This window comes from Platichthys flesus, chromosome 3, assembly GCF_949316205.1.
Source record: "Platichthys flesus chromosome 3, fPlaFle2.1, whole genome shotgun sequence".
NCBI lineage: Eukaryota > Metazoa > Chordata > Actinopteri > Pleuronectiformes > Pleuronectidae > Platichthys > Platichthys flesus.
Window position 1 is genome coordinate 22,928,441 of NC_084947.1, and position 27,757 is coordinate 22,956,197.

General features: G+C 45.1%; 1 protein-coding gene across 1 annotated transcript in view; it reads left to right on the forward strand.

Annotated features, from left to right (window-relative positions):
* The first annotated feature begins 1,843 nt into the window (after positions 1–1,843).
* The window catches only part of cux2b (cut-like homeobox 2b), a 67,257-nt gene continuing 41,343 nt past the window's right edge, over positions 1,844–27,757 (forward strand). Inside the window, exons 1-3 of the mRNA XM_062381146.1 lie at positions 1,844–1,966; positions 18,985–19,095; positions 20,724–20,771. Of these exons, the coding sequence (XP_062237130.1) occupies positions 1,844–1,966; positions 18,985–19,095; positions 20,724–20,771 (282 nt within the window). The remainder of the gene's footprint in view (positions 1,967–18,984; positions 19,096–20,723; positions 20,772–27,757) is intronic.

Below are 27,757 nucleotides of genomic sequence, written 5' to 3' on the forward strand. Positions count from 1 at the left end.
CAGTGTTTTGTGACTTGCTGAGCTTGAGGGGATGTGAGTGCCATTTCGCAGCCAGATCTGAGTTGTGTTGATTGAATTAGACAAAGTCGGAAGATAATTAAGAACCGCAAGGCGCTGCAAAACTGTCTGCTTCCAAACTGGTGAAAATGAGACGCTGCCACATCAATGAGCTAGCTGGCTCTGCTTGATGTCAGTGGTGGGTTATATCACTTGACACCCTTACCTCCTGGTGCTGGAGCCAGTTTCCTCCTTTCCCTTTAATGTTTCTCCAAATATGATTAATCACAAGCCGTTAAACCGTTCTTCTGACAGTGCAGCGCGTTTGCACAGCTTTGTTTGTTTCTATCCCAGTAGAAATATGATCCTCAGCTGCCAAGTATAGTTTATGGCATAAACACATCTCCGAAAAAGGGGTGTCCTGGAGTCAAATGGGAATCATAGCATGGCCCACAACATTGTCTACTTCAATTCTACTTTAAATCTGCAGGTGTTTTTGCATTCCCGTTGTGTGTCTTCTCTGTGTTTTCAGTGTCCACCTCCTGATAAACTTGAATATCAGAGTTTTGTCTTAATTACATTCAGTTCTGCACATACATTTAAATCCCTTCCCACTACACTCAACATTCCTGTATTATTGAGACAAAAGGTGAGCTACTGCTAAGTGCCACTACTTTCCAGCAGTTAATTAAGTTTTTTCTTCGTTTAGGAGACACGTAATTTTTCAAGTAAGACATTAATGAAATTTGAGAAGAAGGGCTCAGACTGTCTGATAATGTGCTGGCACCTCATGTGCAGTCATGCGCTTCTCAACCTTTCTCTTTCCATTCCACCCATTTTATTTCCCCCTCTATTTTATGGACGTTGGCTATGGTGGGGCTCCTCTCTCTTTTCCATTGCTGGATAGGTAATGTAGCTGTGAGGTTAATGTTGAGAATCGTATAGCTTAGGCACAATAAAATTGACACCGTGAGACATAGAGAGGTATGTTTATGGTAGCGCCTCGCTATGTGTCTGCCTTTGTGTTTGTGTGAGCCTGAATGTGAAAGAGGGGTTGGGATTGTTCGGAAGCCCCCCAAGGGGGCTGGACTGTAGGCTAGCAGGGTGGGAGCGTAGTGGAACATGGGGTGTCAAAGGCTAATTTTCAAAGCCACTCACGGGCGCTCATCTCTCACTGTGAAGTGGCAAGCGTGGCAAGTGGCTTGCGCGTTGTCATGGATACCAAAGCATGGGACCCCAGAGGATGGGGAGCGGGGGACGAATGGCTGCCCTGTCTATAGGATTCCTGTCAGCCCTTTCCTGATAGATGGCATTGACGGATCATTTGTCATACTGTAATTGTTCTCAGCAAACACAGAATACCCACTAGTATAAACAGTAGTGTGCCGCTGGGCTAATAAAGCGGGAAAATGGAAAGGGATTCACTGATCCACTGCCTCTTTCACTTAAAGAGACAATGGCTCTGTTGTCCAGGCAAGGCGGCCTGATTAGAGCTGTGAGGGCTGAGAAAAAGCCTGGCTGAGAGAATAAAACAAGGCAATCATAAAGCAAACGGCAGTCACTTCTCTGTATCGATGTGGCTAGGCGGGGGTGAAGTCTGTGAGAAGTGTTGACAGCTGAGGGAACAACAGGAGTAGGTCTCGGAGTGATTCGTTTTCTCCCCCCTCTCTATTTGGCCAGGGAAACGGTGAGGGAGAATGCTTGTCCAAGATAACAAATACAGCAAGTGCAGATGCATAGCTGGGACTAGGAGCTCTATCTGCCAGGCTCTGAGATAGCCAAGAGCCTGAGCCGGGTACAAATGACTCTGGGTACAAAGGTACTATTTATTCACCCTTGTTTTGGTATGGGCCCTGTGTCTCTGCTATTACTATTGGGATTGACCCGGTGCCATCTCTCTACTCGGAATGCTCTCTCTCCACCGAGGCTTTGTCTGAGTAGGGGCGCTCAGACATGCGTGACTGTCAAGGTATGTACAGGACATGACCTGGGATTTGTAATGTGAACTGGAATTAGCCGAGCTCCTACTTTCCACTTTCCTCAGTTGTGTTTCTGTGAAAACCTGGAAGAACAAACCACCTTCAGGAGTTACAGATTAATGATAATGGCAGCGAGCAAGGGCACCAGCTGGACACAACAGTTCAGAAGTTTATCAGTCATCAAAGTCCTGGGCCGTCATCAAATTAGATCAGACTCGTCAAGTGTCCACACTCTTCCTCACTTGTTTGCTCACTTCATCCTGGGAGCATGTGTCTCTGTAGTACAGTTGTAAGTGTTTTCATGCAGGAGGTGGCCGTGAGGTGTATGATGTGTTGTTGACTAATGCGAGTGTTGGAGGGAGGCCTGGGTCCTGCAGCCTGTTAATGCTGTGTGCCGAAACGAGCGGCCGTGGCACTCTTCATGGAGCACTTCACCCCTCTGACTGTACCCTGACACTCCATGACACCTGGAGCACTTTAGGCTGACCCGGCTACTCACCTCCTGTCTGATGGACAGATTAAAGGACCATTAAGCATAATTACTGTTTCAGTTGGAGAGGCCAACTCATCCTGTCAGAAATGGTTACAAATTGCTGCAACTCTGCCCCCCTGTATGTATGAATTTCATTACATTTCTCTACTTTCTTATTTCAGCAACTTTGGGAGTTGACAGTAAAAATGTGTTGGGAAGGAGCCTTTTTTGGTTTTATTAGAAAACTGTATTTTCACAGTGTAAAACACTCTGCGTTTTAGCTCCTTATCAGTTTTAATTAAATACCCCTGAAAAGCCTGTCACGTGACCACTCACATACACTGAGCATACATTTGCCGGTATGAACAGGAAGGCATACATGTGCCCATGGAATCGGAAATTATTGCAGATTGCTTGAATAATACCTCACGTCCTACACATGTAAACAGCTGTATCGTAGCAGAACTAAACAACAGCTGTTAGCAAAGACAACAGGGTCAACAACACTTGTAATTGATTACTCTGTTGCGTTCTACCCTGGGAGCTGAGGTGAAGGGCGCGGTCACATATGCAAATGTTTCAGTGGCAAATAGTCACTTCCTTTGCCGAGGAAAATTGCAGCGTGGCTTCGTGTGGAGTTCAACTTCGGTGAACTTTGACCCACGATATTTCCTTTACATGTGCATATTTATGATTTATGTGTGACCGCGTCCTATTGCAAGTGGTTTTCTTCCAGAAGAGGGTTATGTGAAAGGAGCCTGATGAATCCGCGAATGCTACATTGTGACCGAAAAGACCCAATGAGCAAGCAGTTGTGTCTACGTCATTATCGATTTGTCGGTTTGCCCATCCAGACGAAAGCTTAGCCCCCGAGTTTTCAACTAAAACAGGGCCAGCAGGGTTTCTACAATGTTCTTAAACTCAATCCATAGCAGATATGATACGTTTTCAAACGAAAACGTCTAGCGTGGAGCATAAGACTGAATTTGAATGAAGGAAAAGTAGCCTGCTTTGTAATATTTCCAGTATCATGAATCGGCGGTCCTAAGCCAATCAAAGTGAGCCTGATGATTGTGGAGAGGAGTGTGACAGGTAGTTGATGTGATCTGGAGGGGAGCGGTGTGAGTGTGTGGTCTGCTGCGCTGTCTGTCTGATTATGTAAAATGTGGTGAGGTGGTGTAACACTGGCTGGCTGTTGCAGTGGTTTGCCAGCTCCAGAGGGCCTGTTGCCAGTTTTACATGTGCAGCAGGGCCTTGTAATGTTCTCAGCTCTGTATCCATAAGAAAACCCACACTGCCGCCTCAGGGAAATCGGTCGATACCATCAACCCAGCTGGAGGCCCCGGCGGCAGACTGAGTTTTCCCATTTTTACATCAACGCCGATGTTTATTATGAGATCTCCCTTTACTGTTACCTGTAACTCTTCTTCATTTGGCCAATTATTACACCCATGGTGAGAACAAACAGTTTCCCTACTTAATAATTCACATCACTTTCATCTGATACTCAGTTACCATGGGCAATTTAGTAGTTGAATAATTTTGTGAAAAATTCATTTATTATCGCTGTGCGTTATGAATCTGGAGAGATGAAGAGTGGAGTGGTGGAGGATTTTAAATTGCGTCTGTGGAGCGAGGGATCCAAGGGTAGGTAATGTGTTCTAATGTTCTCAGCCATATGCATTGTTTTCAGGGCTCATCGGTTTTACATCGATTCCCACTGAAGTGTTTAATTGCATCATGAATATGATCTAATTCTGTCCTTTTCACCGAAACTGGAGCACTCTCTGCAAATGATGTACAGCCTTGACAGCAGCACATCAGGATGTATTTTATATGGAATGTAAATTATAGTGTTAAATTAGCCTGGAAAGATAACTAGCTGGCACGGGGGAATGGACTCAACAGTTTAATTTAGTGTCAAAAGGCCGTGAAGGGATAAATCACCTCTCTCTCCCCTCACTACTATGCCATATTAGGCTTTAATCATTCTCCTTTTCTTGTAATATCACTTGTTTCTCACCGCTGCCTAAGGAGCTCTTGAAAACTAAACCACATTTCTTACAGCATCAGTTGACGGCTTATAGTTTGAGCATATAGAGGAAAATGTTTGTCTCTCACTTACTTTTCTTCATGAAATACACTTAATATAACTTTCCCCAGAGATCCATAATGGCGCCTGAAGACCTGGAAATATGGAGATCGTGATTTTTTTTTTAACAGCAGCAGAATTTTTTTCATAGCTCTAAGAAAGAAGAAAAAACAGGTGAAGAAGTGCAAGTCTTTGTGGTGGAGTATTTTAGGTGGAGTCCTCATGGAACACATGAAAGCCATTACGTAGGCTTTGGCTTATAATAAGGATCTTTCCCCCATTTCCTGTCCTGAAGGCTGGAGGGTTCGTCTGAGTGGCCTTGCCATTATCTGGGGTTACCCTCCATGACCCTGACAGTTCTCTGTGCCTGGGAGCACCACTCAGGCAGCCTGGTCTATCTAAAATGATTGTGTCCTTGACAACAACTAGAATAGACCACCACCTGGCCAAGATCTGGGGTTTTAATGTGAGAACTCACTTGGCTTTGTATTCCCAGAGTTCTCGCTCTGAATTGACAATCATTTTAAGTCAAATCTCATTCCTTTGGACGGACGGACGGACGTGGGGGAAAGAGAATCATGGAAGAGCTAAAGGGGCCAGAGGAAACTCTCAGGTGTCTGAACTACTGTGCAGCTTCACAGAGAGTAACAATGCTGCTCACAAATAGAAACCAACCACTCACCTCTCCACCGCCAGGGCACCTTCCTGCTCTCTGAGTTCCTCCCACTGTTCGGCCGATTTTGACAGCTCTCAAGAGAAAAGAGTCCTTCAATTATCAAGTGGGGCTGTAGTTGTTTTCCTTGTTGTTTTCATCCCCTGGTGGGGGTTGGGGTGAGTTTTGGGGAGGAATTGGTATGTTAAATGAGCTATGGGAGGTCTGCTGAGTTTTTTTCTCCCTTTTTTTTTGAGTAGGGGGGAGTTCAGTCGGACGAGAATTGCTGCGTTGGGCGTTTGAGGCAGCTGTGTGAAGTCATTTTCCGGGAGTGCAAGCGGGAGAGAGGTGCGGATTAGGCAGCGCCTCTGAGCCGGAACAAGTCTGTCTGGGAAGGGATGAAGGCTACAAACCATAGATCTAATTCCCACTCACGCTGCTAGACAGCAGAGACACTCTCACACAGCCAGTGTGAATTAGGCCCATTTGCTCCCCTCAGTCTGAAGCGAGCGAACACTGGAGCAGACAGGGAGAAGTTGACAGACTCCTCACATCCTGCCCTCTCTCCCCCGACTCCCCCGCGCTGTTTCCAGCCCACCTCTAAAAGCTGTCTCCAGCTCGTGCTCATTTTTATTGTTTCTTGTGCTGCAGGTCTTTATTATTGCTGACATTAACATGAACACGGTGCAAAAACAGGTTCCACTGTAATCCTGCGAGGGGGGGGCGGGGGTATTCCATTGGCTATGGAGAAAAAACGTTTGCACCTGTGGCCCCATTGATTCTGCGCCTGAAACTCCAGTGCTCTGAAGTTCATGTCTTTTTAATGTGTGTAATGCTTTGCCTCGGGTCATGGGATTGCCCTGAGGTTAAGGAAGGTTCACGAAGGGCCTGTGCAGAGGCGGATTAGCCGATTTGCTATCCTCCATATTCTCTTTACCTTCCAAACGTGGCTTCCCTTCTCTGTCTCCTTGTGGACCCAACTAAACCTAGTGCCCTCTTGTCAGTACACAAAAACCTGACCCCAGAGCCATGCAATGCAGGGCTGAGATCAATGGGGCTGACCCAGTTACCCTGCCCCCCACCCTGCCTATTTGTGATTGGACACAAATTGGTTGTGGGTCAACCAGAGTTCTGGGGCGGCAGGAGGGAAAGTTGAAATTCAGCGGTGGAATAACCTCTGAATGCTATCAGTCATGTAACTAATGATGTCCTGGGGCCTGCAGGATCTGTGACACTTTCCCCTGAAATGTAAACAGGCCTTTTCCCCCTCAATTCCACCACGTTTCAAACACTTGTTCCTGAGAACCTCCGAAAATCAATCGGATTGCTTTAGTTATTGAGGCGGGTTTGAAAAATGGAGATGTTGGGGGGGGGGGGGGGGGGGGGCTGTTCTCCCCCTGCTGTGCTTGTCTCTCCCATCACAGCCCTCTGCACCCTGCGTGCCCAGTAATGACTTGTATTACATGCACTGTGGTGGGCAGGTCCTGTGTTAGGAGGCTGTATAAAAAAAAAATTGTGCTGTGAATGGAGGGGAAGGCTCTTTGTGTGTCTTTGAGAGGCACTGAATTGAAACGGTGTGCACCGAGTGAAGCTGATGAGGAGAGAGCGAGTCCTGGGAGGAACACGTGGATGCCTGGCAGGCAGCGAGACACTGTAGTGTGTTTGTGTGCACTTGTGCGTAGACATGTATCTAACAGTGTGTCTGCAAATGCTCAATGTGTGTTCACTGAAGAAGGATCTAAAGGAAGCGGGATTCTGAGTTGACTTATCCATAGTTATTTGGCTTACTACTTATCCAACACTTCCGAATGGCTTGCCAAGAGATAGTTTATATTGTTTGAATGAAAATCGACCCTGGTCTCCTCATTCATCATTGAGACCCTCATTTTGACCCTTTATAAGAAATGGCGAGGGTCCTGGCTATGGGCTAAGTGATTTTATGAGCAGCATCATGGGGGCTCAGGTCTTATTCTTTTTGTAGGAATGCATTTTCTACTTAGATGGCAACAAACTGCATTTGCACTTAAAACATATTCTGTAATCTTCTGTTATTTTACATACAAATTGCATCCTGGGCGATGCATTCATCATTGCTCATATCCAGCCCACTCTTAAATGAAAAATGTATCTGAGATGAATAATGGATCCCTCCATAGTATAATTTTGTATTTCTTGAATATAGTCGAGAGTTTCTCCTCTGCCTTATCCTCTAAATTTCCCCCCATTGCTTGGGTGGTGTTTTAGAGGAGGGAGATATGAAGAAAAATGACTTTTTTACCACGTTTATTGTTTACCTGAGAATCTTCACAATATGAAGCCCCGTCGACACAGACAATATGTGGAATATACTGTCCAAAAAAGTAAACTGCCATTGGGAATCATGGCGTAACGACTTCAGGACACTGCACATTTGAACGACAATCAATCATGATCATGTACCGTACCTTGTAGCATCGTATGAATTTAGTCCACGGAACAGTTAGTTTGGATAGGGTTCGTAAGTAGCTAGTGTGGCAGTGGCGTCGTGGAAGTGTTGCTGGTTCCTCTGGGGTCTATGGGTGGGCAGCCTTGTGTGAAGCCAGGAGAATTGAGGTTGAGTAGCCTAGCCCTCTGTCTTTATCTCTAATTACATGGTAGGGCTCGGGGAGATTGGGCAGAACTTTCAAGCCCCCACAGCTCCGTGGCCCCCCCTGGCTGTAGCACTGCGGGGTCTGAGGGTGTGAAGCAGAACCGCGTCTGGTGGGGCTCTAATCCCACCAAAGACATTCTCCCTGGGGAGCCTCCGGTGTTCTCTGCTCTCCACGGCAGCTCCGCAGTCTGCCACATTCGAACCCGCCGCTGGGGGAGAATCACGGCAAGGCTCCGGCAGCCCACTCTGTCGTGCTCTACTTGCTCCTGTCGTTTTTTTGTCGTCCCCAAAGTTTCCCAGCCCGTCCTGGGAGACTTCCTGACACCGAGTTGCAGATGGGAAGCGTTGGACCGAGGCAGCTGGTGTCACAATGTGGATTGGAATTCACAGTTGGTATAAAATATGAAACAAATATGTCATTATACATATGTTTTCAACAGTTTGTTCATCCAGCTGTTTCCTTGCTCAGCCATCCCCACCCCTCCCATTGCGCCCCCTTTCCTTGCCTTATAAACCTGGTAAGGGTTGACTGATAATAATGCATGATTTGTCCTATTCCGCCTGTTTTTCTCAGAGCGGCTCCATTCACTTTATAATCATCTGTGGCTGTCACTTCACTCACTGGATCACTCCTACTAGTTCTGTGTTCTGCAATTTGATGTTTACACTTTGTTGTTTTGATGATATGAGGCAGCACCATAAAAGACGAGCACAGAACATATTCCACTCCAAATGAAGAAGGCAGAATTATTCCAAGTCAGTAAAGTGTCCTCTGATTCCTTTGCGAGTTTAATCTGAGGAAATCGATAAAAGGATGCATGTTGGGCTTGGGAGTCAACAGCAGCAGTGTTTGATGGGTAAACGGACAACCAAATGGATGATGTGGGGGAGCATTCATCTTTCTTTGCTAAATTGGGCCGCTAGGGCCCGGCTAATTGATTGATTGCATGATTTGCTGATACAATCAAAGCCTGGCCTGATTTATGGCGATAAATCAATTGATTAATAAAGTTTTCTGTGCCGGGGTTGGTCCGTGACGGTGGTGAGAAGTGGGGGTGGGGGGAGACACACCTCCATGTCACACATCCGTCTTGGTGCCATCAGCCTTGTTGGTTTAGCAGGGTAATAAGAAAGGCCTGGATCTCCCTGCTGACATTTACAAAGAGCCGGCTGGCTATGACCCGCTCCTTAGATTAACCTCCACTTGTTCTCATAAGCACCACTGATATTAAAAGATGTGCACCGGCAGCGGCCAGGGAAAAAAATGAAGTGTGACTTTTTCCGACTCACCGTTTGCGTACATCATTAGGGGGAACAACAAAAAATCAATTGCACATTCCATAAATAAAAACAAATATCTTGAGCAGCATAATGCGAGGGCCTCTTGTTGACTCTTTCCAGATTACATTTATCTAGGTGTTTAAACGCTGATTTACAGCAAGATGGAGTCCATCTCCTGCACTCGCCTGCCTGTCTGCCTGCCTGTTCAGAATATGAAATGGAAGTTAAACACTGTGAATCTCCAGTGTGGGGAGGAGGGCTCTGGACGTGTGGGCAGTGTAGCATCAAATAGATTGTGTTTCCTCCCGTGTAAACGCCTAATGTGTGCCGAGCGCTCTGACACAGATGAATGTAAGGAATTTGCTGTAAAGACTTTACGGCCCTTTTGAGAGACATGCCTGGGAACTGGTAGTGTGGAACCTGCTCCACGCCCCCCTGACCACATGTTCACACACACATACACGTACACACAGGCTTGCACAAGTGCTTACACATGCACACTTGTCAAGGCACACAGCCCTCCAAGGAGAGCAGCTACATCAAACTGGTGAGGCTGGCGCGGACATCAGGGACACTCTTTATTTGCTTTGGGTCAGAAATGGCGGCCCTGATGAGGTGATGAGAATTATCTTGCAGACCTGCTCCACACTATGTTCTATGTTATGGCAGCAACTAATCCTGCTGGTTCTCTTGACCGGGCTCATCATTTAATATATAAGTTCTACCTTCTTCTGCAGAACAGGACGTGAAAAGAAACGATTCATGTATAAACTGCCCTTTCAAGTGGTTACTCCCATTCTGCGGCAGCGGAACTCGTCTACCAGATCTTCAAGCCTTTGTGCGGCGCTCAAAGCTCTCGGCTGCTTGTTGTCAGCGCCGGTTTTATTCCCACTCACACCGCTCTATTTAGATCCATTTATTTTTGGTTCAAATGTTGTAAAATGAAAGTGCAATGGAGAGAAGGAGGGTAAAGGAGTGTTCATTCTCTCCCAGACAGGTGGCCCTGGTTCATGTCGCCTGGCCCCAGGGGCCCCGCTAACTGAGTCTGAGCGAGAGGAGGGACCTGTCTCTCAGTGCTACACAGGTGGTGTGAAACACAGGCTTCTCTCCACACCTGAAATATTCAGATTCTTCCAGCAGCGTCGCTTTGATCTTGCTGCAATCGACATGGGAAAACGGAGAGAGTAGGGGGGAGAAAACAACAAAAACAAGAGGAAGAGCAGCACACCTGAGAGTGAACAGATTGACATTTCTTAAGAGAGAATAAACAATCGCAGGTTAGCAGTGCTGCTCCGCTGCAGTTCGTCGTTTCAGGTGAAAGTGGGCCATCGCGGTGATGGCTGCATCTGTGTAGCCTTCCTCCAACTCCCACTAACTGACCTCAATGGTTGAAGCTCCACAGAAATGAGTCCCCCACAGTGCAGTCTGCTTTCCCCACTTTGAAGAACTTGTCCCAAATTTTATTGTTCAAGCTCCACACTGTCACTGCTCTGCTAATTTGTTACGCATCCCCTTCGAAAAACGTTGAAACACCGGCAGTTGCTGAGCTCTTAGCGACTGGGAGTACTCCCTGTTGCTTCTCAATGTTCACATCCCCACTTGAGTTGATCATTTGGCCGACTGAAGTTATCATGGCTTCTCTCAGGTTTCGACCCACTAGTCTGCTAATGAATCATAGGACTATGTAATTAGTCACCCTGCATGTACCACACAATGACAATAGACACCCTGATTGTAACCACAGAGTTTTGAAAGGAGCAGAACAATGGTTGGCCTTAATGATGATAAATAAGGTGTTGTAATTGGCCTTCGTTTGGAGCATTCAGTCATGGATTGCAATTTGAAGCTTCTAATTGGAGGACATTTAAAGTTATTCATTGGATTCGGAGTGGGAACAGGATTGTGTGAAAGGGCTGTAATAAGATGTTGAAATGATACTTCTTGATACTATTTTGAATAAGACTTCACAATAAATAGAATTAGAGCCTCTGTGATCATACTAAGATGTGCTATCAATGTATCAGTGAGGAATAGGAAATGTGTGTGTGCCTGTGTGTCCAAGTGTGAATGTTGGAATTACAGTGAGAGAAGTGTTGACAAGTAGGCTGTGCTCTGGTGCATCAGGCGCCAAAAACTCTCTAAATGAAGCAGGGTATGACGAATAATGGCTGACAACACCAGTCACACCTTTTGCTGATGGTTGTAATGCTCACACGCTTCTCCTTCCTTTTTTAAGATTTAGCATGCTGTTTGAAGACAGCTTGACTGACTGGGGATTAATTATTTTGGATGATTTATCAGACTTACCAGTCCAGAGTTTAGAGAGGTGTCAAAATGAAATGTGATTTTCCTCGTCGGTAAGTCCTCACAATCTATACACTACCTACATATTTCTGCTCAGTGCCGTCAGTAATGCTGCTGCATAAAAATCCTTTCGCTTTTCAAGATAATGTTCTACTGTTAATTGTTGCTTTTTGTGTTAAGAATTATGAGATCATTTTACCTCTTTGAGCCCCTAAACATTAATAAAATAACAACTCTTCAGTTGAATTGATTACAAGCAGTAGACACATGCCACCCACCGACAGTGGGATGCAAATGGATGTTGCTTAATAGTTTGACATTTACAGAAACACACTCCATTGCTTTCTTCCAGGCACATGAGAAAAACAAATCTACTCATATCTGTTATATATGACCGAACTGCCACGAGATAATTAGCTTAGCCGTAAGCATTAGCTTATCAGTCAGTGTATGTTTGTAAGCTGCAGAGATGCTGCTAGGCGACCAAGTCAAAAAGGTTGGAGACCGATCCTTTTTAAGAGCCCTACAAAGAGGGCGATCTGTTGTATAACGGTCAAGGCTCATGCCATCCATCCATTATCTATACTGCCTATCCTTTTGAGGGTGGTGGGAGGAACTGGAGCCAATCCCAGCTGACATTGGGTTGGAGGCGGGGTACACCCTGGACATTTTGCCAGCCTATCCCAGAGCCAACATACAGAGACAAACAACCATTCACACTTGCACAATCTTTGCACCTATGGACCATTCGCAATCTCAAATTGGGAGAGCGTGGCCTAGGGGATAGAGCGGGTGTTCTGGAACAAGAAGGGTGCCGGTTTGAATCCCACTCTTTCCCATCTGCATGCCTGAGTGTTCTTGGCAAGATACTGAACCCCTAAAATGGCCCCTCATAATTGCTGAGTGTTCTAAAAATGTAAGTCGCTTTGGACAAAAGTGTCAGCTAAATGACATGTAATGTCATGTAAAATTAATAGTACCCCAATCTGCATTTGTCTGGACTCTGGGAGGAAGCCGGAGTACCAGGACAAAACTCACATAGACACCCACCTTCATGCCATATATCTGCAATGTTCATGGTTTGGGACTCTACTTGCCCCACCCCCTTCTTTTTCAATTGAATTGTACCTGAGTATAATGAAAATACAAATCTTTGAATCTGTCTGCAATTGTTTTCAGCGTCTCTTTAAATTGTTGACCTGCAAAAAAGGCAAAATGCTTAAAGGGAACATATTATGCCCATTTTACCACAGTTGATATGGCTCCTCGGGGTCTTAATGAAATGTCTGTAACATATTTTGGTCAAAATACCACAAGGATCATTTAAAACAGCACCTTTTTACCCTGTCTAAAATAGCCCTCCTCAGATTGACCTGTATTGAGTGCCTGTTCCTTTAAAAGCTAATGAGCCAGCTCCCCCCTCTCCCCTCAACCCTCCTCCCCCCTCTCCCCCTCACCCCTCCTCCCTCCTCCACGACATACGAGCGCCCAGATTATTGGCTATCCCTTACCTTTGTAGAAATATGGCTTCTGGAGACGAATATCTCCAGTATCAAAACGAACCATATCGTTTTGAACCAGAGTCAGGCGGGCCGAAGCCTCGTCTGCGACAGCCCCAGCCGCGGAGACAGGGGGGTCTCCAAGTGATTGAAAAGCGACCCTCAGACAGGCGTAGCCCCAGGAGGAACCCTGGGCCTACCGGCAAAAGACTTGTCAATTCTTTCCGGGACATTGCCTAATAATATGAATTCAATCCATTTCGCTCTTGTGTCTTCTAAGGCTGGTACGTTACGCACAGATCTGTGCCGCTGACCACAGCGCATCTTGAGTGCCTCATTTGCTTCATGCTGCTAGCTAGCTATTCAAGTATCCAAGGTTTGAAAAAAAGTTGAGTGCTTTGGCAAATATCGTAACCATAAAAACAATAAAACAGTGGAATTTTCATAATATGAAGAAAATAATGCTAATAAAGAAAACGGCAGTTTGCAGTTATTTAAACATTTGCACATCTATAACCATATTTTGGTTTTGGCAAACACCTAACCTAATCTGAACTGTTACCCTGACATTAACTCCACCCATCTGGCACTTGCAGCGGGTTAAAACAAACTCCTATATGCAAATAGTGTTTTGACCCAGGTGTGGTGTGGTCTAATAGCAGTGCGTTGGTGGTTTGAACTGCTCTTGCTGAGCTGATGGAGAGTAAAAGTGAAGGAGCATTAGTCGGCAGTAAACAGATGGAGGGAGATGCCAGGTGATAGCAGCCGCTCACCCTCCTCCCCGTCAGAGGCAGTGTGCTCAGCACACGTTCCAAGTGCCAGGTCGTGGAGGTCAGAAGCACCTCCCGCCCGACTCCCTCTTTGTGGACAGTCCAGCACGCACTCACACATGCACGCACACACAAACTCACACACATGCACACACATGCACACACACACTTTCTTTGCCTGCGTGTTTGGCCCTTAACTGATGCTCAGCCCAAAGCAGGCTAGATAACATTTAGTTTTGGATCTCTCATATGGACAGACGCCAGTGTGGGCTCTTCCACACACCACTCCATCATCCCCCCCACCAAACAGCTCCATCCTGCCCCAGTGGCCGAGGGGAGGGGGGGATCCAGTAATAATGTTGAGGCCAGACTAGACTGCAGTGATTGGGGCCATTGATTGTGGTGATTTGATTTATTGATCAGTCCCCCCCTACTCTCAAATGTGGCGTCTGAGATGTGGGGGCTAATCTGAGTTAGCTATGGACAATCTTGTGCCTCACAGAGAATGGGAGGCGATAAGGAATGTATGAAAGGAAACTACACTTATCTTAATCACACGCCGGTCCCTGCTCTGCCTTGCTGCAGCCCCTATGCATGGATGTCAGTGCACATGTTTCTGTGTGAGCGCGTGTGCCTGGCCGCTCTTTTGTGCGAGACCTTGCGTGCAAGTGTGTGTGTTTTTTTTCTGCGTCGGTGTGCGAATCCGGGTGGGGGTTGTGAGGCAGTACAGTCACCAGGCAGAACAGAGTGGATCTATAAATTGATGGAATTCAAAGCCTCCAGCATCGATTACCATTATAACAAACAGCAGCACACAGAATGTCTGATTATTTTTAGACAAAGATTCTGTGCTCTCAGCAGCAATTCTGCTGATGCTGTCACACTTTCAGACATCTGCCTATGATTGCAATTAGATGGGATACAAAAAGAAAAATAATACCCCATCTGCATTTTTCCCTCTCTCCTCCTCCTCCCCATTTTTTCCTCTTTAATTTGTGCCGTCCAAGCCCACTACACACACAATAGTGATTTTGACTCAGTCAACCTCATTGCAGTACCTTGCTAGTTTTTTTCCCAGTTGTCAACATTTTCCACCATGGGTTGTCTTTGTGAAAGGCTAGAAAATAGCTTACCACTACAGATGTAATCAAGACGAGCTAGGTTTAATGAATCAATGTCAAATCTACTCCAGCACAATGCATTTTACCTGCAACATTCACACTTGCACAGATTGTTAGAGCACATCTTTCTGCTCCCATATTTGTCAAGAGCCATTTTTTCTCTGCAAATCTTCTGCTGGATTTGATTATTAGACTTCAAACCCTGTGTTTGCTGCCCTTACCTGAAATAGACATATCGCACCCATCATTTAAATTAAATGCAGCATGCTAGACAACCCTCAGTGCTTTTTTTTTTTTTTTGTAGATTCTCTCCCCTCCTGGCCTCTGTTTTTCATATCCTCCTTATCCCTCACCCATCACATTCTGAAGGTACCACACCCTGAACTTTTGCAGCAACACACTTGCATAAACCTGAGACCTCTTGATGATATCAATGATATAAATTACTGCAGGTCGGATCATGTGCTGGCTCCACTGATCAGGTTCATCTTCAGTCCCTCTGTGGCAGAAGCGAAGAGCCTACAATTGTAAGCCAAAGGACAGGAGTCACGTTTTTTTTCCCGGTGTTCAGCAGTTCATTGTGCTTAAGTCGATTTACTGGCTGCCAATAGGCTGTAGGTCTATCCTGTTAAAACCAATAAGCTTCTTGTTTCTCAGTCTTTGTTTTTGAGTCAGAAGTCCCCAAGATTGCTTTCCTTGCAGATTGACTAGATCACGTCGGGACCGGTTCCATGTATAAAATCCCTCCGTCCTGCCGTTCCAGCCCCGATGACAGCTTCAGCCTCCCCAGGGGAAACTCATCAATTATGGCTGGATGTTTGACTGGCAGAGACTTAATGACAGGAGCCCGGTATTGACCCGACTGCCACACACTGAAAATTTGGTCCCAATCGTCCTTTTTAAAACCTGTCAAATTATTACCGTGAAGCTCCTTTTAGAACAGCGTGTCGAACTTTCCTTTCCCCCTCTTTAAGTGTTCAAGACATCGGAAGCAACGTGTTCACGAAAAAGATTTCCTGAAGGATGAAGATCAACGTATTGGAAAGTGAATTTTATCAGGGATCTTGTGGGTGCTCTGGTTATAGGTTGAAATGGATCCCATCAGATTAGGAGGCAGAGGAAAAATCTTCCGTATCTTTTCTCTCCGGAGATAACATTGCGAAACACTACGTTGTGGAGTTCCTCCCATCATCAATCTGAGCAAGACAACCAAAGTAGCAAACATTCTGTTCTGCTTCGCTTCCTTGCAGAAGACAGACAGTAGTTTTCATTTGATGGGCTGTTGCCCAGGCTTCCCTTCCTCATAATGGTCTAGAAACTGTGGGGGTGCTTTCAAAATAACCATGCCATTATGATTGCACTGTTTGGCTCTCATAGCGTGAGTAGTCACCATTCTCATCAGCTGAGCTGCAATAAGAAGCAAACCCTGCTCTACGTTGAGGCCGCTGAAGCACTGGTGAACTTAGAATCACCACACTGTTATATCTTAAGTACTTATAAAATCCACTCAGTCACTTCTGGAGGAATTTTCTCTTGGCAAGATTAGCCGGTCTGGGGTCATTTGAATCTAGTGGAGGTTGGCCGGCTTCTGAAAGCCCTCTCTCTAATCTCCAGGAAGGCTCATCCCAGACGGACTGTAAGGCCTAACAGGAATTTATTAAGTCCTGTCGTCTTATCCTGTACTGCCGTGGCCTTTTTCAGTGACAGTACGATTTATCAGGAATGACACATTTTTCACAAACCAATTGTATCTGAAATATTTGGATACTTTCTTACTGTTGAACTTGAGATTTTTGAATGAGAGGAGCAGTGGTGGTAACCAGGTGTTTAAATGTATTACTTTCTTTGTTACAAATAGGGTATATGACCGTTTAATCCTGGAGAAACAATCCTTAGCAAAAACATACTGCAGTGGTTAATGGCAATTCTTTATTTTTTTGCACTTTCATCCAAAGCAATTTCCCTCTGATTCACCTATTCTCACTCATATAGCGATCACAGCAGGGTATCATGTGAGTCACTGGCGCAATAGTAATGTAAGACTAATGGGCACAGTATGGGGTTCAGTGTCTTCAACATGTGGTCATGATCAATGTGATTTGGTCAGTTTAAGGACAGGTTGACAATACTCTATATATCTTTTTACAAATCTCATCAATATGCTAATATCAACAGTTAATTTATCCTACCAACAATGTGTTCCTGCTACTGACTCTGTCCATTTGTCCCTCATCACCACATTTTCTTTTGACACCAAAAGAGCTTGGTGACATGTAAGAGCAAATTCAACATACAGGTGGTGCTGGTTCACTTATTGCATTTGAATATTGTAGAGCAGGCTAGGAATTGTCAAATATGGTTTTATTTTTAAACTGGCAATTGCATTTTAAATTTAAATATGACTTGAATGTTGCTACCATACAAACCAAATCAGCTTACATTGTTTTAGATTTTCAAATTTGAATGACAACTGTAAAAATTGTCCACAGTACAGTGGGGTTTGACTTGAAATTGAAATACCTTTTTATTTTCATGTCAATATGTTCGTAGAAATCCTATATGAGTATATGAAAGTAAAAAAGCGAATTCAATTTAATGCATTTTCATTTACATCCAGTCCGATATGACTGTTGTTTTGAGAATTTTAGGCAATGTGTGTTTATGCTTTTTGGAATCTTTCTTTGCTGGTTGAAATAAATGACATGGCCAACAAAGCATCTCTCACAATGAAACAGCCACATGTCTTTCAGTCAGCACAGTGTTTATGAACCTGTAGCATCAAATCGGAAACCCATTTGCAAGTTGTAATGTTTTAATGCAGCATGTCAGCTTATAGCTACTGCATGGCTCTCACGTCAAACTGTACACTCAGTCGTACTTAAGCCACTTTCTGACTCGTCAGTCCAGGGACTTGAACCAGCAGCCCTTCAATTAACATCGTGCTTCTGACCGACAGGCTGCCAGCATCTCACGAGGCCACCTCGGTTGAAGTTTCACCCTTTCCATTTCCTTCTTTGTGTGATGATTTATTAAATTGCCTTTAAGTAAGACTGCAGATTAATTAAAACACAGTCAATTTAATTTCCCGGCGTCATATATAAATTCGCAGTGGTAATTGAATCCCCTTCTCCACTTTTATAATGTAACCCAGCAGTTACAAGAGGAGATCCTCATCAATTACTGAGAGTTTCAGTCAAAATGAAGATGAGGTGAATGTGCGGTAGTCTGTTACAGCGTTGCTCAGTACAGGGTAGGAGAGTTTGAATCTCTTTTCCTTTTTTTCCCCTTCTTTCCTGTTTGCTGAAAGAGCCGGGAATTGGATGACGGATCGATAATATTGGATTTGCAATGGCATGTGGTGCAGCTGAGTCCAGCATGAATGCAAGGTTCTGATGAAGGGCCTGCCGCACAGACAGCTCTGAATAGTGGATCAGACATGTTGCCGGGGCGGAGCTTTCATTACGCCTAACACACACATGTAAACAGCCGATGTGCTGATACATAAACGCAATAGCTATTGTGAGCTGTTCCTGTAGCAAACGGATAATTTGGTTAAAGCTATGGAGGCTGCTGTCCTGTATTGAAAATCCGTGTGGGATCAATATAACGATCGGTGCAGACGATGGAAGAGAGATTGAAAAGAAGCAGAAAATAGATCTGACCTGTGGTAATTACAAAAGCAGGCGAGGTGTTTGGTCGGGCTTAAAAAACAGCCCTTCATTTCAGGGGGAAGCTCTTATTTGTTTGTAAGGGTGTTTGTCAGATTATTGGGTCTCTCCACGTGACCCAATACCCCCACCCCCACCTCTCTCTTCCTCTCACTCACTCACTCTCTCTCTCTCTCTCTCTCTCTCTCTCTACTCCCTCCCTCTTGCCCCACTCCCTCGCTGGCGCTCTATAGCCGTTGCAAGCGTATTGATTATTTCAAATACTGATTATCTAAAAGGCCTTCTGCTACTGTAGGCATTGGATTTATTTTGGCTTAATTATTTATGGGCCAGGGCTAGCTGTAAGTATTACTGCTGTGAGATCATGAAGGATTACATTGTTAATATTCAGCAGTGTATTTTTATTTATGTACACTCTAAGCTTTACTGGATGAGTGTTGGCAGGCTGGCTCCCCGAAGTGCCGTCTCCCTCCAGCCGCTTCCTCTCACGCCGCTTCTCTCTCCTTTTGTGCGTTCACAGAGGGAGCTAAACTCTGTAGCATCTGAGCTGGCGGGTCGACAAGAGGAGAGCGAACATTCCCACAAGCACCTGGTAGAGCTGAGCAGGGAGTTCAAGAGAAATGTCCCTGAGGTGAGTCTAAACACCACCCTTCCTCATACACACACACACAGACACAGACACACACACACACACACACACACACACACACACACACACACACACACACTGGCTTACAGCTCCATGTGTCGTTTTCCTCTTCTTCACCTCGGCAGGTACTGCCTCACTACCGGTGCTCAAGCCCCCGCATGCACCTTTGTACAGGGAAATATTTCTTTCTTTCTGTAAAATGTGCATTAGTATATATTTACTGAGCACTTGAGAGGAGCCAATTGGCAAGTGAGCGGGTGAGCGTCTGTCGAGCAGTGATGAGTTTGCGCTTGTGCTATCGGGACCACAGTTGTGCACGCGGGGCAGAAATGCACGCTCGTGAGTATGGCTTTGGGCCTGAAATGCTCCGATTATGGTTTTGCGCTGACAAAAGTTTTAAAGACAAAATAAGCACCATTTATGGTGTGCCGATTTATTCACAGTTAGTTTTGGCTTCATAGATTATTTCATATGACAATTATCGCCATAAAGGGCGATATGGATTGATGTGGTTTGAACTTTTTGGGCAGGGCTCGGTGACTCTCAACATATCTCTTTTCAGTGCGATCTGTGACACATGCAAATTTGGATCCACAGGTTTATCATGTGACTAAATCTGCAAGCTACATTTCATAAATATTTTAAAAACCTTTCTGACTGATTGATTCCAGTGGAAGTTTTAAAACAGATTTGTGAACCTATCCTAAACTTCTCACTACCGAATCTATGCACTCCTCGACAGGTCAGCAAGATACGGGAGCTGCAAATACATTCAATAGTTTTATCAAACATAAATGTTAGATGAAAAAAAGACAAGCAAAATAAGTGTGTTGCAACTGGAAAATTACTTTGCTGTTTTTAATGTGTCAGTTAATTTAATGTACAAAACCTGTTTAAGAGAATTTAACTTCATGTTTGTCGTCCATGCATTATACCTCTTCATGTTTAGAATGTGCCGAGACCTTGTTCCACCTATTTTTTGTAAGGCAAAATGGCAATTAAGGTATTGAACTGAATACATGAAAAGCAAACTCTGAGAACGATAGCGATATGATTTTGTCCTTTTCTATCATCTTCTTTGAAATGATCGTCCATTGACATCTAAGCTGAAGTCAAAGAGAATATTTTTTATATTTTATAAATGAGCCCCGAGGCTATTTGCTGTGGCTATGTGGCCTGCCTATCTCAGCCTGCTTATATGCAGTGTAGTGCTGTAATCTTGTCAGTATAATACAGGCGTTTAAGACAGGATCAGGCTGTCACCACTGGCAGCACAATCCCCTTACCTGAGGCTGTGGGAGCTCGCACAAGTCTGAATCTCTGCGCTCTAACGCAAGCTACTGGAAAGCCCCGCTTTTCAAACATGCCCACTCAAACCCTTTAGGTTTAACTACTAATACCCACACCCCATAACAACATACCCCGATCTCACACACACACACACATGCAACGAGCTATGGAGAGAATACATTAACATTAAAAAATCCTCAGTCCTCTTCCTAGTGGTGCTGGTTGTGCCTCACTGGGGGCAATGTGATTCTTTAAACAGGTGGAACATCTGCAAAATGAAAAATGCTGAGGCAGAGTTTGCTTTTTTTGTCTCTGCATAGGAAGTGCGGGAGATGGTGGCACCTGTGCTCAAGAGTTTCCAGGCTCAGGTGAGTCACACTTCTTTGCATTTTACAGGATTATTAAACATTTACAGAGCCAGCAGAATAAAACATAAAAAATCTGGGAATTGCTACGCCCTTGAAGCATTTGTTGTAGTGATTAGCAAATTATAATTTACTGGGACAAGCAACGTTCCTGCAGGATATTCTGTGTGCATTGACCAGTCCAGGTAACTGTACTCCTGGAGTGAATGATCTGATGGCCGCTGCATGGAATCCCTGGCATAGTTTTCATGTTGCTGCTCATCTGGCGCTTATTGACTGATGCCTTTTCTGTCAAAGTGAAGTAGCATCTATCTGCCATTAGATGATCAGATATCTGGCTTCTCATATTTTCTTGGCTGAGACAAGCCCTCATTTCCTGTTGTGATGGTGCATTCACCGTGCCCCCTCTGACGTCGCCATATTGAAAAAGTCATCTGATACCTACCAAGACTCTGCTCCAGCCATTAAACCAAGGTCATAAATCACATTTGTGAGCTGCGTTATGGTCCGCAAAGCAGAGGCTTATGGAAATGATACCGCAAATATGTTTCCAGTCTCACTCTCCCTTCTAAACTCCCGCTCAGCGCTAACCTGAAAGCCCCATCATCGGTAAACATGAGAACACTCAGCATGGATTGTTCAGTTCTCTTGGAAGTGATTATTGGCAGCTTCTTTTTAATGCTTTATAATTGACTATGCCGAAGCAACTGTGCTCCCTGGCAGGAGCTATCACATTCAGCGCTACCCTCTGCAATACTCTGTGGTTGATTTGTGTGCTAATTCAATTACTCTGACTGTAAAGTCGCACAAATATCAGAGGCACCCTTCCATATCTGTATTGTGCAAACAGGCCCCCATAGGATTAATTTATGCACCATTGATGTCTGACAACTGGGAGTCTAGAGATGTTTCCGAGTAGATAAAATAGATGGCTGATAATGAGCGATGATTTTTTTGTCTTGTTAGCTGCAGGCCTCTCTGGGTACTTCTCGGTCTCTCTTGTGTAACTTCCACAGGCTTATGTGATGCACATTGATAAGTAAGCCAGCTAGCAGAGGAAAAAGGCCCCAGCCATTTTTCGATGGCGAGGTGCAGCGAACAACTCAACACACCATAATAATATAATCCTCTGGTGTTTTCTGATACACTCTGACCTTATTGGTAATGTCAAACAGCTTGCGGAGGCTTGTGAACTTTACCCAGCGGTAGTCTGCACGACCTCAGTGTAAGCTGTGGGACCTCGACCTGCTGCTGCAGGGGGAGAGTGTGTGGAGAAGGTGGAGTAGGATGTGCTTGTTTGTCTGTGTGGTTTGGGATAGACTAAAGCTCCCCTGCAGCTGCACTGTACAGGTGGTGAGTTATAGAAACGTCCTGGTGTGTGTGCGTGTGTGTGTGTGTGTGTGTGTGTGTGTGTGTGTGTGTGTGTGTGTGTGTGTGTGTGTGTGTGTGTGTGTGTGTGTGATGCATACATGTGAGAAATAACTGGGTTCCTCCCTCCACCACCCCCTCTCCAAGTTTGGAGGCCCACAGGAGCGCCTCGTGGCATTTGGACCCTCATCATGCCACTTCTAAAGGAGAAGCCGGCTCCTTTGAAGTGTTTGCGACATGACAGGTTCTCTTTCTTTTCTTTTTCATTTCAATGTTCCCCACCCACTTTCTCTCTCTTCTCCCGTCCAATCTCGCCTTCTAATTATCGCTAACCAGGCGACTGATTAGAAACACGTTGCCGACCTAGTTTTTCTGTGGCGCTGGAGGAGGAGAAAGGGTTAATCCCAGAGCTGGTGGCTGTCATTGGTCGCTTCCCTCCTTCTTCTCCTCTTTTTCGTTCTGCTCTCCTCTTTCTTTCCCTGGAAGTTTGCTAATGAGGTCCCGTCAGAGCTGAGGAGAGGTGTTAATTTGGCCTTGTGAAGTAGGAAGGAGATTAAGGACAGTGAGGAGCTGAGTTTACGGCTTAAAATACACCGCTGTCCTTATTAATCCACAGGGCCCTGGGAGACCGGCGTTTTTGGTTTTATAATGAACACTGTCTTATAATGAAGGTAATTTTAATAAAAATTTACAGCGAAGAAGAAGAGATCGTACGTGTCTCCGTGGTCTCAGGCACACCTTTGGGGCTGGGGGACATGACAGTTATTTCTCAAATAACTGATCGCTGGAGAGATGGGTCCAGTGGACCACGCTGTTCACACAGCTTTCACACATGCTCTCGCTGCCATCTGAACACACCGAAAGCATTCTTCACCAAGTCTCACAAAGACTATGTGGGCTTCTCCAATGCAATTTACACCTCCCTCTCACTTTAGAGTGTAAACTCCCCTCAGGATAAACCTTTGTGGGGCGAAAAAAAAAAAGAAGTACAGTGACAGATTCCTTGTTCGTTTGTAACCTCTCTATTCTTCTTCAGGAGAGGATGATTCCTCTCCGCATCCGGCCTGCATCAGTCTGAGGATCAGGCCTAAATTAACCCGTCTTTCTATTTTTCTCCTCTCCTCTTGATGTCGTCTGGTGCTCACAGAAAAAGAAAACAGCAGTATGGGTCCCTAATTACTGAAACTTGCTTTTACAATGATAATCCGTGGAGTAATTTAGCGTGCACAATGCGCAGATGGAGATTCTGATAAATAGTTTGTAACGTGTAATTAGCAGCTCTGCCGGTTACATACCATTAACCCCTCAAGCTCAGGAATCATTATTGGCCCTCATTATCAAGCAGCAAGGTACGATTGAGCTGACTAGACATCAAAAACATCAAACAGCTATTAAGGCGCTGCGAACTGGGGGCCGGTGGACACCTGTTTATGAGTCTAACTGTGCCATTTCTTCCCCTGAGGTTGGAAGTGATGATGTGGGGGAAGACAATGTTTTTATGTATGTTGTTGTTGTTGCTTGTTTTCTGTGAGAGCACGGGAGGTATTTTTTTCTATGCAGCAGCTTTTCAACCCCACGAAACTTAGCAGAGGTCTCAAAATGGCTGCTCCGCCTCACGTATGCATCTGAAGTGCAGGAAAGGTAAAAAGATAAGCATCTCTCCGTGGACAGAGTTGCTCGTGTAGCCACTATGTATTTTCACAATCTGTCCTGTCACACAGTGCATTTGTGAATGGCAGAAGAAGCGAGGGATAGTGTGAAACAGATAACAGATGATGTGCCACAACAGTTGTTTGGACCACGATCATTTGTCTGGGAGCTGTGTTTTTCAATCATGCAGTTGGTTTGACCAGAGCCGTGGAGTAAGAGAGCCGAGTGTTCCGCTCTTGTCTGAGACCTTGCCCACATCGCCTCGCCCTGAGCTCACCCGCAATGTAGGGAGGTAGACAAACACCGTCTTTGATCATCCATCGAGAGTCGACCAGTTCTTCCTCCTTTTGATTAATTCCTGGAGGAAATGATAATTTCTCTTGAATGTATGAATATGTTATGAATAGTGGAATGAATCAAAGAGTAAAGGATGATAATTAATTACAGCGCTATGATAAAAGGCTGTGGGTGTTATGACGCAAGCTTCCTCCGTGTCATTATGAGAGGCTCCGTAATTACCTTTCTGCACGAGCCAGCGCTCCTGGCGGTGCTGGCGGTGAGAGTGCCGCTCGCTGAGTGAGTCTAACGGTCATAAAGCTTTTCCCTGCCTAATTGTCTGAGGGGCTCTATGGCGCTTTCATACTTGAGGGACTGCGCCGTTAGGAAAAATGCTCTGCGACACTACAGCTTTTCCAGCTCAATGAAGACATATCTTCATCATGGGCTAAACCTCGCGGTGATTAGGTACAGATTGCTTGAGTGGATGGCTAACTTGGGAAGGTGAGGTTGGAAGAAGTGAGGAGCAGCCTGATACAGTCTGACATGAAACTGCTCCTCGGCACTTTAAAAGCAAGCTGGTGTTACATTCTATGTATTCGCAGTACATTATTGGCCCATATTATTTCGTCAATAAACCAGATCCATGGCCATCAATATTATTCATGCCCCACCTTATGTAAGGGGCATTTGATGACACCCTGATACCCCCTCCCCCCCCTCTCTGGCTACGACTAGACTGCTCCTCCATACTGGGCCGGCGAGGTATCTCTAATGCCCGTCTCCTGCTCGGCTGTCTCGGGCTCATTGAGCAGCAGCAGACCAGGCCCTGGATCTCCAGGCCATTACCTATTCACAGCACGTCCAGGCCTCCAGCCTATTGTGGGGAACATAATGGGCTCCAGGGCCATGTAAACCACCGGCTCTCTGCTCCTGGTTTATCACTTGTGTCCTCTTCATACTAAGGAGAGGGGAAAGAAGGTGGGAGGCATGAAGGCAAGGACAGAGGGAGAGGGAGAGAGGCAGGCAGAGCCGAGGGGGGAGGTATGTGGGTGGGTTGGGTGTTATCGGACATTAGATAATACCTTCCTTGTGTCTTTTACGTCGTCTGCTTCTCCTGAGAGGAAACGCCAGCTCCACATGAGCACAGAGAAGGTGCTTTGACCCACTCTCAATGCACTTCTGTTCACTTACTCTTTCAGATTTTATTACTTTTAAGTTTACTTTTATTGATTATGACCGGTCCAAGACAAACAAGCTTATATGTGGATATTGGATCAAATATTATATGACTGTCCATCTTACCTCTAATACTTATGCCAAAGCTCATATATTGATAAATGAAGAAATGGCGCAGTCAAGGGCTTTTCTTTGGTCTTTTATTTTTGAAGGCAGTTCTGCCTTTTGGAGAGGCCGGCTCAATTTACCTTCATTCATTTTACATCAGAGCAGCAGACAATTTACAATCACCCTTTTTATATTTGGTTACTTAAGTGTCGTTATAAGTGTTTATTGACCCGTGTTTGTTCTAAATACTTTTGAACTGTGACAATTACACAATAATGATAAATGCTACAACACAATGCAGACTGAACACAAAGTCAGTAGGAGGTTGGTACAGTCAGATGCAAATTTCATGTCAGCAGTGGAATTTAAGACAAAGATGAATCCAACATGAGCAAAGAATATATACTTATCCCGAAGCTGTATGACTCGCAAACACAACATACTGCTCATGGCCATAGACTTTATATAAAGACATACAACATGACAGCTCTACAAAGAGAGGCCTGTATAGCTCATTAACCCCACCTCATCCATGTTTGTCGATGGAACATGGATCAAACTAAAAAGTTACACGTCAAATAACATTTTCTCAAAGATTGTTTTCTCATCATTTTATAGTTCATGTAATATAAGTGTTAATTTTTTCTGGTTAGTTTGGTTTTAAGGTGAAATGTCATAATAACAGACCCTGGCTCCAAATGCGCAAGATGTTGGTGTTAATATCTTTGGTATTTTAGGAATAATTTCTGACTAGTGGAGCTGAGCAGGGATACATTTAACTCTCATTACTGTATAATACAGATATGTTTTAATATGTTTTTTTTTTTTTAACAAAAGTTACATTCTTGCTTTAAAGCTTCACATGGAGTGTGAATGAGAAGCCAAACAAAACAATAACTACTGACTTGCATATTTGAGCAGACAATATAGATCATTTTTGCACACATTCCTGTATGCATCATAAATGTGAACACATTTGCACCCAAAGACAAATGTGTAACCCTGTAAATCCATTTCTCAGCAGTTCAGACAGTAACTTTTAAAGTGAAATATCATCAATTCAGTAAATGACTGCATAAACAAACGCAGTAGTTGAGTGGTGGTGTTTCACGAGCCGAGCACCATATTTCAGCTGCACACTGAGCCCGTCGAAGAAGTTTAATATATCTGACTGCCCTTTTTTTGTTTCCTGGTTGGTGACTGACTGTTGTGATTCTGCTGGGTGTTTTTATGCTGAGACGCCTGAACCTTTCCATCAGCCTTCCGAGTGTCACTCTTATTCCTCCTCTGCTGTGCTGTGATCTGATGGTGTGTGTGTGTGTGTGTTGGCATGTTTGTTTTCGTGTCCTGACTGATGCCCTGTCGGAGCGTCCCAGTTGGGTGTATTCATCATTACGGATGCGTGTTTAGAGCCGGGGATGAACACCAGGTAAAGAAGAGAGAGGGGGGATGTTATAAATAGGCACTTGGCTCTCTAGCCATGTGGAATTGATGAGTTTCAGCACATTCTGCTTTGCAGTGCCAGGTTTAATTTCTACCGTCCTGACAGCACAAACCTCAGAGCCTGGAGACGTCACGCCTGACTGCCGCTGCTGTGCAAATGTTAGCCATGTTTGAGGATGGACGCACGCATAGCGCCAGCTGCACTGCTCCTATTGGGCATCGGGCTGGGTGTACATCCGCTCCTCTAAACCCCTGTCACCTTAAGAGACAGGCAATCACATTCCCCTCCTGACCCCGCACCAAACAGACACTCACCGGCAGCACACAGCAACTAATCTAATAGGCAGTTTCCAAGGCCTAGCTCGCCTAACATGGTCAACTACTTGTTATGAGACAGGTGAGGGCCTCCATACCCTCGTCTGCTCCCTGCAGGCACCTCAAGTCAGAGAACAGCAACACTAGCAGCTGCAGCAGCAGCAGCACCACCGTCTCTGAGATTCCCAGACTCCTGGCTTGCTCTCAGCTGCTGGCAAGAGCACAGTCAAATTAGCCAATAAAAATGTGTGAAATCGGTGGCTCGACGCCGGCGAGGACATGCCAGGAGAAATAAACATCAGCGCTATAGCACAACCAGGAAAAGCTCGTGTGAGCAGGAACAGGCGGAACGGGAGAGCTGCTCCGCCAATTCTACGGCCGATTCTCTGATTTCAGGCGCAGAATCGGAGCTGCACAGACACAGTCAGAAAGCAAAGTTGTTTCCCCACTCCAGTGAACAGCAAGAACCAGGCTCGGATCACGCCAGTGGCAGCACAAGTCAAGAGAACATGAGCTTTTGTCAGCGGATACGCAGACCTCATGTGCTGAAGTGATTTAATTCCATCTGTTCGTCTGCGGTGTCCCCCCCCCCGCTGAAGCCTGGGAATACCAGTCTTTATTTCACATGATGCTCGGCTGTGAAGTTTAAT